Raw genomic sequence first — 12,183 nt, forward strand, 5'->3', positions numbered from 1 at the left:
CCTTTTTCCTAGAGCAGAGGTGATCACTTCTTCCAGGTGCAGAGCCAGGGGCTCAGCTGGGTGAAATCCAGAGAGAAGCTGGCAGGCCCGTGTGTCTGAAGGTAGGGAGGCGGTGTGTCTCAGAACCAGGGGCAGCCGTGGGTGAACGAGCATCTACAGAACAAGAGCCAACAAGATTTTGACTTTTCTTACTGAAAATATTGGACCATTTTTATTTTGCCAGTTCTTCTTTTTTCATCCTGTTAGAAAAAACCTCTCACTTAACTGAGATTTTTAGAAGGTACTAGATAACCGGAAGTAAATTTGCTGTTAGAGGCCTGGGCTGTCATCCCGACTTGTGCACTTGGGGCACAGCACAGTCTCTGCCCACAGGAATGAGCCTGAGACCTCCCAGGTTTGGAAAGCTTCCTCCAGCCCCAGATGCACATCTGCTGACATGCCAGGGTGTGCCAGTTTCCTGTTGTGAACACACTTAGTGGGTTAAGATAACACGACTTATTATCTTCCAGTCTCTAGGTCACAGATCTGATATGGGTCTCCCTAGGCTAAAATCAAGGTGTAGGCAAGGCTGCATTCCTTCCAGAGCCTCTAAAGGGAATCCCCTCCTTACCTTTCCCACCTTCCAGAGGTCGCCTTCATCCCTGGGCCCTTCCATTTCAGAGCCAGCAATGGCTGGTCCAGTGTCCACATCACACCTCCTGCCCTGACTCTTCTGCCTCCCTCCTTTGCTTTTAAGGATGCTATGATTACCCTGGGCTCTCACAGGTGATCTGGGATGATCTCCCCCGTCTTCGAGTCAGCTGATCAGCAGCCTTGCTTCCCCTTTGCATGGAGCCCGACCTGTTTCCAGGCTCTGGGATCAGGATGGGGGCATCGTGGGGACCACGGGTGCTGTCTCCTATGCTGCATTTGACAAATGACAAGTCACAGCTAGTGGGGAGCAGGGATTTCTGACCCTACGTCAAATTTCTTCCCGTCATCCCACATTCCTTTTTGTTCTTTATTTTTATTTTTTGGTGGCTGGCTGTTTTGGGGGTCCAAGCCCTTGACCTTGGTGCTGCAAGGTGGTACTCTAACCAACTGAGCCAACCGGCCAACCCACACTCCTCTTTTTAGGCAAAAGAAAACCTGAAGAAAAACTATTGGAACGTCCATGTTTATTTTCTAAAAATCTAGGAAGAAATTATGCTTTTACTGGTTCAAGTAAAAACAGTTTTTTACATGTCCTGTTTCTAAAAAAAATTCTATGTCTATTTAAATTTTATAATTTTCTTTGGTGTTATTTAGAATTCATAAATCTATTTTTTGAATGCCACAAAGATATTTATTTTCCTAAGACCTCCGCTAGCATCATCAGGTAGTAAGCACAGTAGATCCTTGCACCAACGCTGCACTCAGGGTTCCAGCTGCGCAACCCTAAGTCTGAAATCGCTCTGTCAAAAGACACGTACAAGAGGGCATTTCTTGCAGCAAGGTCTTCCCTCTGTGTTCAGTGCTGTCATCTCTCAGAACAGCGTCTCTCCAGCTACCTATGGTAAAGGACCACGTGCTTTATTTCTAATCTGTCATTAATTTCTGCTTCTGTAAAATACAATAAAAATTCAAATGAATTGCTAGAAGAATGAAATGGCACATAAATGAAGTCCCCAATATTTTACTATTTGATTCAGCAGATGCAAAATTGTTCTAACTGCTTTTCAAATATTTACTCCGTTTCCGATGTATCTTTTCTCGGACCATGATGGCTGTGGACTGACACTGGTCTACAGATCACACTCTGACTATTGCTGTGTCTGAGGATGTCAACATGAACTGGAGTTTTCCAAATCAGATGGTAAAAATTATATAAGCAGTTTTGAAGAGAAGGAACACTATTGATTCATGCTCTTAAACAAACATGGTTTTAGTATTAAGTCATTTCTAGGGGGCCTCCTGTAGTTGATCTAGAAAATGAAACACAGGAAAGGTTTCATGAATTGTCCAAAGTTACTTTATTAATCAGTGGTTGTACAAACTTTAGAAACCAGTTCTCTTTGCTGTGTGTTTAAAAACTGCATGCTAGTCTCGTGTATTCTGTGAAGCAGAATGCCTTTCTTGAAAGTTGCAAAATCACGTTTGGGGCAACACGTGATTTCATGTTCTGGTATTACTGTGTCCTGCTCATTGTGTTCGTTTAGCTCACATGTAGTAGGAACGTATTATCCAAGGTTTTGGATAATGGCATGTCAAAGCAGTGTTTTTCATTGCTTGGTATGAGCACTGTAAGCTTGGTAAAAAAACATCACCATGGTTAAGAAAACGGGCATCTGCTTCTAGCGGTACTTTAAGTCAGTAGATACTTAAATAACCTCAGCCTTCATGGGTTATGGCCTTCTTGGTGAGGCCCTTAAAAATATTCATCATTATTTTTTCCCTAGCTGCTTGGGTATATATAATCCTAGAGATCCACATGGAAATGAAAGCTGTTGGTCTCGTTTCCCATTTTCTGCCCTATGGTATGTAGAAGTGGTAATTAGTGTTGTATGATAGCAGGGTACTTACGGGATGTAGAAGGTGAGATTATACACTGTGTTTTCATCCCCAGTTTTTAATCTCAGAGCTACTATAGGTTGATATAAAATCCTACATGAGAAAATATTATGTGTGTTCTGCATGTAATTAAATTTTCAAAGTCCTTGAACCTTTCAGCCACATGAAACCCCACATGACCTCATACCACTCCTGATTCTCATGGATCTGGTTATGACTTTCCTGTTGCCCTTCGTGATCGGGATTGTTTCTTCTGTTCTAGGTTTGTCCTGTGCTGCCCCTTCTCTGGAATATGTCACCTGCCTCCTTGATTCTGTCCTTTCTGAGATTTGGCTCACTTGTTATTTGGTGCCTGTCAATTCACTTCCCTCTGCTGGCTCTAAAAACTCACATTTTATGAATCTGGTCTACATTAGCAGTAAGAAACTAGAAATAAGACTTTTGGTATCCTTCTGAGGTATTTACATTATTTTTCTCTCCTAAGAAGAAAGTTATGTCAGCACTTTATTATGAGTTGCTTAACTAGGTTGATAAATGGAATTTTCTCTTATTTCAGAAGCAGCAGCAATTTAGTACTTTTTCAGAGAAAACAGAAGCAGAAATTGGATCTCTAACCAATGGAAATTTGGCAGCTCCTCTTTCAGTGAGAATGTTATATCCCTGGTCCATCCTAACGGAGAAAAACTTCATTGACACTTACTTCCCACAGAAGTTGTTTTCTTTTTCTTCAGAGCAATAGTCATCACAGCAGATGTTACGGCTTAACTCTTTGGGGCAGTACCCAAAGTGTTTGCCCAAGTTCAGTCTCTTTAGTTGCCAACTGAGACACAACTGAGAGAAAGAGTCAGCACAGCCTATATTTAAATGGTTCTCCATGGCATCCTAGGACTTCCTTGAACATTCTCACAGTGTGTGCCTACTGGTGACAAATTCTTCCACCTTTTGCATGTCTGAAAAGTCTGTATCTTGCCTCTGTTTTGGAAGGTCTTTCTGCTGGGTGTGCAGTTCTAGGCAGACGGGCTTTTCCGTTCCACACTCTGCTGTGCCACTGTCCTCTGCTGGCCTTGTTTCTGACGGGAAGTCTGCTCCTCTGTACGCAATGTATCTTTTTTCCTATGATGTTTTAAGATTTCCTCTTAATCACTGATTTTGAACAATTTGTTTATGACGTGTGTCTTCATGCTTTTTTGTTCTTGGAGTTCATTGAGCCTCTAGGATTTGTTGAAAATCTGTGGGTTTATAGTTTTCATCAAATTTGGAAAAATTTCAGCCATGATTTATTCAAATATGTTTTTTCCTTCCTCCTCCTTTGGGGGCTCCAAGTTCACATCTATAAGGTGCTTGAACTTGTCCCGGAGCTCATTGATGCTCTGATGCCCTTTTCATTTTGGGGGATTACTTTTACTCTCTGTGTTTCATTTTGGGTAGTTTCCATTGTTATGTCCTAGAGTTCACCAGGCTTTTCTTTTGCCGAGTCTAAACTGCTGGTAATCCCATCCAGTGTATTGTCATCTCAGACACTGTAGTTCTCATCTCCAGAAGTTCAGGTTGGGGCTGTTTTATGCCTTTCATGTCTCTACTTAGCATGTTTAGTTTTTTTCACTAGCTTTTTGAACATATGGAATGCAGTTATAATAACTGTTTTAATGTCCTTGTCTCACATCTGTGTCAGTTCTGGGTCAGTTTCAGCGGATTGCGTGTCCTCACTACAGTCATGTTTTCCTGCTTCTCTGCATGCCTGGCAGGCTTACTGGATACCAGACATTGTGGATTTTACCTTGTTGGATGCTGGACATTTTTGTATTCCTATGAATGTTCTTGAACTTTGTCCTGAGATCTAGTTAAGTTACTTGGAAATGGTTTGATTCTTTCAGATCTTATCTTTATGATTTGATAGGTGAGTCTGGAGCCATGCTCAGTGTAGAGCTAATTATTCTGCACTACTGAGCAAGATTTTCCAGAGTATTCTATCCGATGCCCTGCGATGCTTTTCCAGTTTGATTGGTAGAAACACGTACCATCTTTGGCCCTGTGTGAGTTTCAGGCACTATTTCTCTAACCTTTTCAGATGTTTTTCCCTGCCAGTCTTGAGTGGTTTTCTTGCCTCTGTATGCCTACCAGTATTCTGCTGAATCCTCGAGAGGGGCCCTCTGAAGATCTCTTTGGGGCTCTCGCGTGTAGCTGTTTCCTCTTTGGTACTTTGTTGTACTGCCTTGATCACGCCAGACTTTCAGCTCTGTCTCCTCAACATGGGGAACCCGGACCAGGGGGACCACCCGACTCCCCCTTGCCCTGCCCCAGCCTGGAAACTCTCTGGAGGCCATAAGCTCTCAGCCAAGTGGCCACCTCCTTTACTGCTGTTCCTTGGGGATCACTGTTCTTTGTGGCCTGCTGGCCAGGGCCTTCAGAATCCTTGTTTCATGCATTTTTCTGGTTTTTGTTGTTTCTGGGTACAGGGTAAATCTAGTCTGTGTTCTTCATCCAGGGTAGAAGCAGAAGCCCTTTATCAGTCTGTGTGTACAACTGACGAACATGGAAGGAACGTCCTGACTTGTGAAACTGCCTTTTGGGGGGTGTCGTTTATCACCAAAACGAAGTTATTGTTAGACCATTAGAAAGGACTGAGATGGGCCGAGCCCGTGGCGCACTAGGGAGAGTGCGGCGCTGGGAGCGCAGTGACGCTCCCGCCGCGGGTTCGGATCCTATATAGGAATGGCCGGTGCACTCACTGGCTGAGCGCCGGTCACGAAAAAGACAAAAAAAAAAAAAAAAAAAAAGAAGGGACTGAGAGAGACACAAACCAACTCCATACCATAATGGTGAGGAGATTGAGGATATTTACCTGTTCCTCTATGTCAGGGAGGTAAAAGTTTTTTTAAAAAAAAAATTTTTTTTTTTTTTTAAATATCTTATGGAGGTAATGTTTGTGTCAGTATTACATAGCAATTTTTAAAAGCAGTTTGTATGTTTGCCAATATTAGGACCTTCTAGAAGAGACAGAAGGTGGTTTTGTATTCTGTTTTTTAAAATGTGGTCCTTATTATATAATAATGCCAAGATCAGTGGGATAATTTTTATTGCCTTTCTTTGCCATCAGGGAATTTATTTAACAGAAAAATCAGCCACCAGTTCATACTTAACTGGATAACTTTGTAAAGAAATCTGTGCCATTCAGAAATTAATGCCAATAAATGAAGCAAAATGATTAAATGTTACGTTTATTATTCTTAATTGCTTAATTTTAGGTCATATGTATTACTACTATAATTCTTTTTTACTTTTGTGGGTTCACTTTTGAGGGCTCAGTCGCTTGGCACTGTCACTCTGTGTATAACTGGTACACATAGTACATACATGTCCTTTCTATAGGACACAGAGTACACTTTTTCTCTTTTTTAAGTGATTATGCGGATTTCTAGTTACATCTTTGCTTTTGTGAATTGTAGTTGGTCATATCTGTCACTTGGTTGTTGCCGAGTCCCTGGGCAGAATCAGCTATCAGTGACAACATTGCCCATACAGGAATGTGCACTCAAAAGTAGGGTCAACCGTATTTTTTCTTTCATTTTCTTTTCCTACCAGACAAAGGGGAGGGGCGCTCACATCTTTGCAGGCAGTTGGCACATTGGCAGATTTTCTCAGCTTTTGTTTTACCTTGCAGCATCCATTATTGAGAGGAATTTTGCTTTATTTGTTTTTTAAATAAACAGTACTTTATTTGTTCCCTGTGATTTCATATAGTTAAAAATAATTTTAAGAACAGGCTTTTTAGGGGAAACCACTATGATAAGACCCATGAATACAGTAGGTAATGGAGTTCACTTCCAGAGAGGAGGGGAGAATTTCCCCACCGATCAGGATGAGAGTTAAGTATTTTAAAGAGGATCAGGTGAACAGAACCATATTTTGTCTTCTCTTGACTTGCAGGGAGCTGAGCGGAAGATCAGGGATGAAGAACGCAAGCAGAGCAAGAGAAAAGGCAAGTGCACTGACCCCAGCTCCCAGCCGAGTGCCTGTAAGTAGAAACGTGCCCGCCGTGCTGCAGGCTGCAGAGTGGCGGCCTCAGTTGTCAAGCACAGATGTAGTAGCAGGTGTTTTTGCTGTTGCAAAGTGGTAGCACTGTGTCCTTCCTCAGATGCAACGGCAGATGGAGGGATTTTCCTGGGGAACTGCAGGATGGATTCTTGAGTTTTTCCAGGGCTCAGGCTTCTTTGGCTGTCAGGGCTAGTTCAGGTTGCTGGTTCCTGTCCTGAAAAGCAGCACACGTTCCATGTCGATAGCTGCAAACATTGGGACTTGTCTAGATTTTTTAAAGTAATAATAATGTCCTTGAGAATTCAGGTTGTCTTAATTCCAAATGAGTGTTGTTTTCTTATGCATAGTATTCTAACATTTGCAGAACCTGTAAGGCTTCTGTTTGGACATTTCACCATGGAAGGTTTTTCCTTCTTTAAATGTGACCAATATTAATATTCACAGAATTCTGTATCTGAAAGAAAAAAAGTGCTGCTCAGAGCCTGCAGTGTTTCATCTGTAGTACGTGGGCTTCTAGCATGTTCTCTGAGCAGTCTGTCTGCTTCAGCAGATATTTACCTTGCAGCACCTTAGTCGGGATTCTGCTACCAGCACCAAAGTACAAGCTCCCAATGTCACTTCAGAGAGCAGCTAACTAACTAGGAAACCTCATTACCAAGTACTTAGGGCCAGATTGTAGGAGGAGATGGAGTCTATAATTTAATGAATTAAAAATTAGAGAGTCATGCTTACTGTTAACCTCGGTATTGAGTTTCCTGATGTGTTCTGAAGTTCAAGGGTACAGTGCTGTTAGAATGTAAATTATTAATGAGGACAGCTGAGGTGAAATTACTTCCAAATTATGTTCATACAGTAAGTTTTAGCCTTTCAGATGAAAACTACATGTTTTGCCTCTTCTGTGTGTGTGTATCTGTGTTTGTTTTATTATTTATTTATTTGTTTATTTATTTATTTGCAGCTGGCTGGTACAGGGATCAAACCCTGAACCTTGGTGTTATCAGCACCATGCTCTAACCAACTAAGCCAACCAGCCAGCGTCGTGTGTGTTTAAAGATAACTTTTTTCTCTTCTGATTTTGATAAGACATTCAATTGATTTCAGTGTAAGTACACACCACAAATTCCTTTACATAAACTGATTTTTCTTAGTTCAGGCAACATGATCTGTATCTTACATAGTGCTACAATTTCAATATCTTAAACCTTGAGGAAAATGCTGTGTGGCCTGCATCCAGGCTGTATGTATAATCTGTTGACATTGGTTTTCTTGTTTTTTTTCCAGTGTCTGATGTTAAAGTGCCACTGCTTCCCTGTCACAAACGAATGGATATCACGGTTTTCAAACCCTTTATTGATCTCGATACTCAGCCTGTCCTCTTTATTCCGGACGTGCACTTTGCCAACCTGCAGCGGGGCACTCATGTAGGTGGCCAGCATCCCAGGGGAGGGTACAAGAAAGCGAGGCATGGCAAAAAGAAATTCTTTGGCATTGTTCATGGTAAATAGAAACCAAAATTTAGTAAGGTTTGACCAGTTAGTCAGCTTCTTGGGATATCCGATTGGGGTGACCTGATGCCCAGATGACGAGATACGTTAGCATTGTTGGTTTGGACATGCAGTACCAGAGCTACCAGCACAATTTTCTTTGTATTCATTCATTCATTCATTCATTCATTCGTTCGTTCATTCATATCCTCTCTCATTTAAAAGATGCTAGAACAGTAACATAATTAGGAGCCTCGATGTTGTGAATTTAACTTGGGGACTACCTATATTAGGTAGCCTTAATAGCATAAAGAACGTCTGAAGGCTCTTCATGGTTCCAGTTACTGAATCATCACTGGCAGGGGAAGTGCAGCCATGTTTTGGCAACTAATGTTAAATTGTAAAAATAGTCACACCCTGCTTTGTGGCAGAAGCTTGCTAGAAATAGGAACTTTGATTAAGTAGAGCATACTTTTTATTCTGAGCTTAAATAAATATCAAAAAAGACAGTCTTACATGCACTTTGTAAACAGATTTGTAAGGACTAGTGATTTTCCAGAGTTCTTGGGGGAAGCTGTTGCCAGTATATTCGGTTTCTAATGTGAAGCTTTGGGGAACGCAGGGGTCAGCAGACTTTTTCTGTAAAGGGCCCAACAGTAGTGAATATTTTAGGCTTTTTGGGCCATACAGTCTTCTCAGTTGTGCTACTCAGCTCTGCCGTTCTAGTACAGGAGCGGCCAGAATCAATATGTAAATAAATGAGTGTGGCCTTGTTTTAGTGAACACTTTATATACACAGACAGGCTTTGTACCGCATTTGCCCACGGGTCATAGTTTGTCATGCCCTGAGTTAGAGGAGTTCAAGATATCTGTAAGAATCTGTTACTGAAAAATAAGTCCAAAGGACATTGTATGAAATACTGGTCAAACTAAAAATTATTCCCATTTTAGGAATAATTTATTTATGATCTGAAACATTTGAGCATATATTTAAAAAGCAATCTTTTTTTAAACCTTAGGTTCTGCCCATTGCCTCAGAAGAATTGGAGGGTGAAGGGTAAGATTTATGTTTTGTTTTGTTTTAATAAATTCATTTTATTTGGAAACAATCTCAAAATTATAGAAGAACTGCAGTTACAGTTCAGAGAGCCCACGTTCCTGAGCCCTTTGAGAGTGAACTGTCGGCCCAGCGACCCCTTGCTCCTGAGCACTCTGGTGCACGTTTCCTACAAACAAGGCCATTCTCCCATGTCATGGTCAAAATCAGGATATGAACCTGGATTCGTTAGTACCATAGAGTCCTCAGACCCCAGTCGGGTTTTGCCAGTTATTCCAACATTGTCCTTTATAGCAGGAAGGGTCCAGTTCAGAATCCCAAGTTGTAGTCTGTTACCATGTCTCTGATCTCCTTCGATCTGGAGCAATTTCAGCCACTCCTTGACTTCCTGACTGAATGCTCTTGAAGATTTCAAACCAGTTGTTCTGTAGACTGTCCCTCAGCTTGGGTCTGTGTTTTCTCATCATTAGATCCAGGCTGTCACCTTGGCAGGAATATCACAGGGCATGGCTGTGTTCTTCTTGGGATGACCTGTCAGGGACATTCCCTTTTGGTTTATCCCATCAACAGTGGTGTTCACGTGGATCACTTGATTGAGGTGGCATCTGCCAGGCTTTTCCACCATGAACTTTCTCCTTTTGTAATAAGTGTTTTTCTGTGGGGAGGTAGAGTGAAGCTTTGTAAATACCTTATTTCTCATCAAACTTTCAATTTACTCATTAACTTATTTATATCAGGATGGACTCATAGTTTCCTGTTTTATTAAATAAGTCATAATCCATTACTACCACATACTCTCATGCTCTGATTGTCCCAGAATTGGTCAGTGGGATCCCTTCAGGCTGGTTCCTGGGTCCTTTCACCTGCTCCTCATCCTTTGAGCACCTCCTTTGAGCTCTCGGGACTTGTGTTTTCCCTTCTCCAGCCCTAGAATCAGCCTCTGCTTTGAGGAACTCTCTTTCTTCTGGAGGATCAGGATGCTGATGAACCTCCCCAGTGCGGACACCCGCTCACCCACGTGGGCTTGACCTCGCATGCCGCAGCCCACCTGCTCAGATGCTGTCCCACGCTGAGGCTCTGCTACTCTCTTTGGGCCGTCAGAGCTCCCCCGCCCCGCTTAGCTTATCCAGACCCCAGCCTTGCTTGTTCTTCCTGGTGGCCTTAGGACCGAGTGTTTCAACATGGGGAAGATTCAGTTTTTAAATCTCCTTTTCTCTCGATACTAATCTACCCTCAGAAAAGTGCATTATGGCAGAAAGAACCTAGGCTTTGACAAATGTCATTCCTCAGCCCTCTGCTGTCCCTCATCTTTTATCCACTCTGAAGACTGGACTGTCATTTTGGGGACACTCACACCCCCACACCTGTTGCCATCTGGAGGCCAGCCTACTGCTCTGCCTCTTTAATTCTTAGTGTTTCCAAACACGAATCCTACAGGTACCTTCACTGGGTGCCTGGTGCATGCTGGGAACTGAGAAAGACAGTATGACAAGGCCCAACCCCTGTTCCTGAAGTGATCTTCTGCTCAAAATCAAGCACTCGCTTCATTTTTAGCTGTTTTACTACTGTCTCACTCACCCCAGTCCATAATGTGGGAGTCACTCGCTCTGGGCCCTTGTTTCCTCAAACGCTCCTGGGTCCGTTGTCCCCTTTCTGTTTCCACTGACAATACTATATTTTATTGTATTTTTTATTTTATTATTTTGCAGGGGGCTGGCCGGTACACGGATCCAAACCCAAGACCTTGCTGTTATAAGGCTGCACTGTAACCAACTGAGCTAACTGGCCAGCCTCAATACTGCATTTTAAGCCTTTAGAATCGTAGGCCCCATTATCACCAAAGTCCTCTAACTGGTTATTCTGCTTGTAAGGCCTGGAGTCCCCTGTAGTCTTGACCACATGCTTTGGTTACAGCATTCTGTCTTGCATAACTTTCAAAGGTTTCCTCTCACCTGCAATGTGAAATCTATAATTCCTTAGAGGGCCGAGCCCGTGGCGCACTCGGGATAGTGCGGCTCTGGGAGCGCGGCGACGCTCCCGCCGCGGGTTCGGATCCTATATAGGAATGGCCGATGCACTCACTGGCTGAGTACCGGTCACGAAAAAGACAAAAAAAAAGAAAAAAAAAAAATCAGATAAAAATTCATGGCCATTAGTATAATTCCTTAGAGCTGAGCAATCAAGATGCTCCATAGTGGAGCCGGTCTCCTTTTCCAGCTTTGTCTTCCTCTGGGACATTCTGCCAGCCTTGCTTCACGTTTCCCTGCTTATACCTTCTCGCTTTTTTGAAGTGCTGTCTCCTCTGTTACCACCTATACAAGGTTACGTCAGATCCTACCTCCTCCATAAAATTTTTCCTGAAAAGAAGCTCTTCATCCTTGAGAAGGCAGCTTCCTCTAGAGTGAGAGTGATGGCGGATGTCAGGCAGGTAACCTAAGTGTTGTCCCAGGTCTGCTATTAAATGTCCACAAGCCCTGGTTCAGTTAGTACCTTTCTCTGCACCTCAGATTTTCCATCCACAAAATAAGGAAGCTGGGCTAGATAAAGCATGAAAGTCATCTCGAATCTAAAATTCAGTGATATACCCTAAAACTCTTTTTGTTTATGCAGTTGATTGAAGTTGAAGTCGTAATTTAAGTTGAAGTCATAATTGTGCGTTTTGGTTTGCCTGCAGCTCTGCCTTGAAAAGGGGTCCATTTGGAGCAGAAGATGACTTTTCTGTCCCACCTCCTGTTAAACTGACCCGGATAGAAGAACCAAAGAGAGGTGTGTTGATTTCCATTTCTTAGTGGGAGTTTTAAATCAGAAGCAAGCAAGTTCTGAACCTGTCACAGGCGAACATCACTCAGACATGTCTTGTGCAGTTTCTCTTGGGTACTCTTCCCTTGGACCAGCTCCAGCTTGAGCTGGACTTAGAACAGAGTTAAAAGACCAGTTGAAACTTGTGTCCCTTAAGACAAATTTTGTATTGGTTTGTGTTTGTTGTCCTTGATGTGAATGTGTCTTTTTGTTTTGACCAGTACCTGTGATCTGGTTTTGTATTTTGCTCATGTAAATTAACTACCTTCTTTTTTTTTT

General features: G+C 42.5%; 1 protein-coding gene across 1 annotated transcript in view; it reads left to right on the plus strand.

The window, feature by feature from the left end:
• The window catches only part of GRHL1 (grainyhead like transcription factor 1), a 48,319-nt gene that overhangs the window by 30,593 nt on the left and 5,543 nt on the right, over positions 1–12,183 (plus strand). The window contains exons 11-14 of the mRNA XM_063077739.1: positions 6,457–6,508; positions 7,846–7,985; positions 9,068–9,105; positions 11,780–11,871. Coding sequence (XP_062933809.1) covers positions 6,457–6,508; positions 7,846–7,985; positions 9,068–9,105; positions 11,780–11,871 — 322 coding nt within the window. The remainder of the gene's footprint in view (positions 1–6,456; positions 6,509–7,845; positions 7,986–9,067; positions 9,106–11,779; positions 11,872–12,183) is intronic.

The sequence above is a fragment of the Cynocephalus volans genome, chromosome 14, assembly GCF_027409185.1.
Source record: "Cynocephalus volans isolate mCynVol1 chromosome 14, mCynVol1.pri, whole genome shotgun sequence".
NCBI classification, from domain to species: Eukaryota; Metazoa; Chordata; class Mammalia; order Dermoptera; family Cynocephalidae; genus Cynocephalus; species Cynocephalus volans.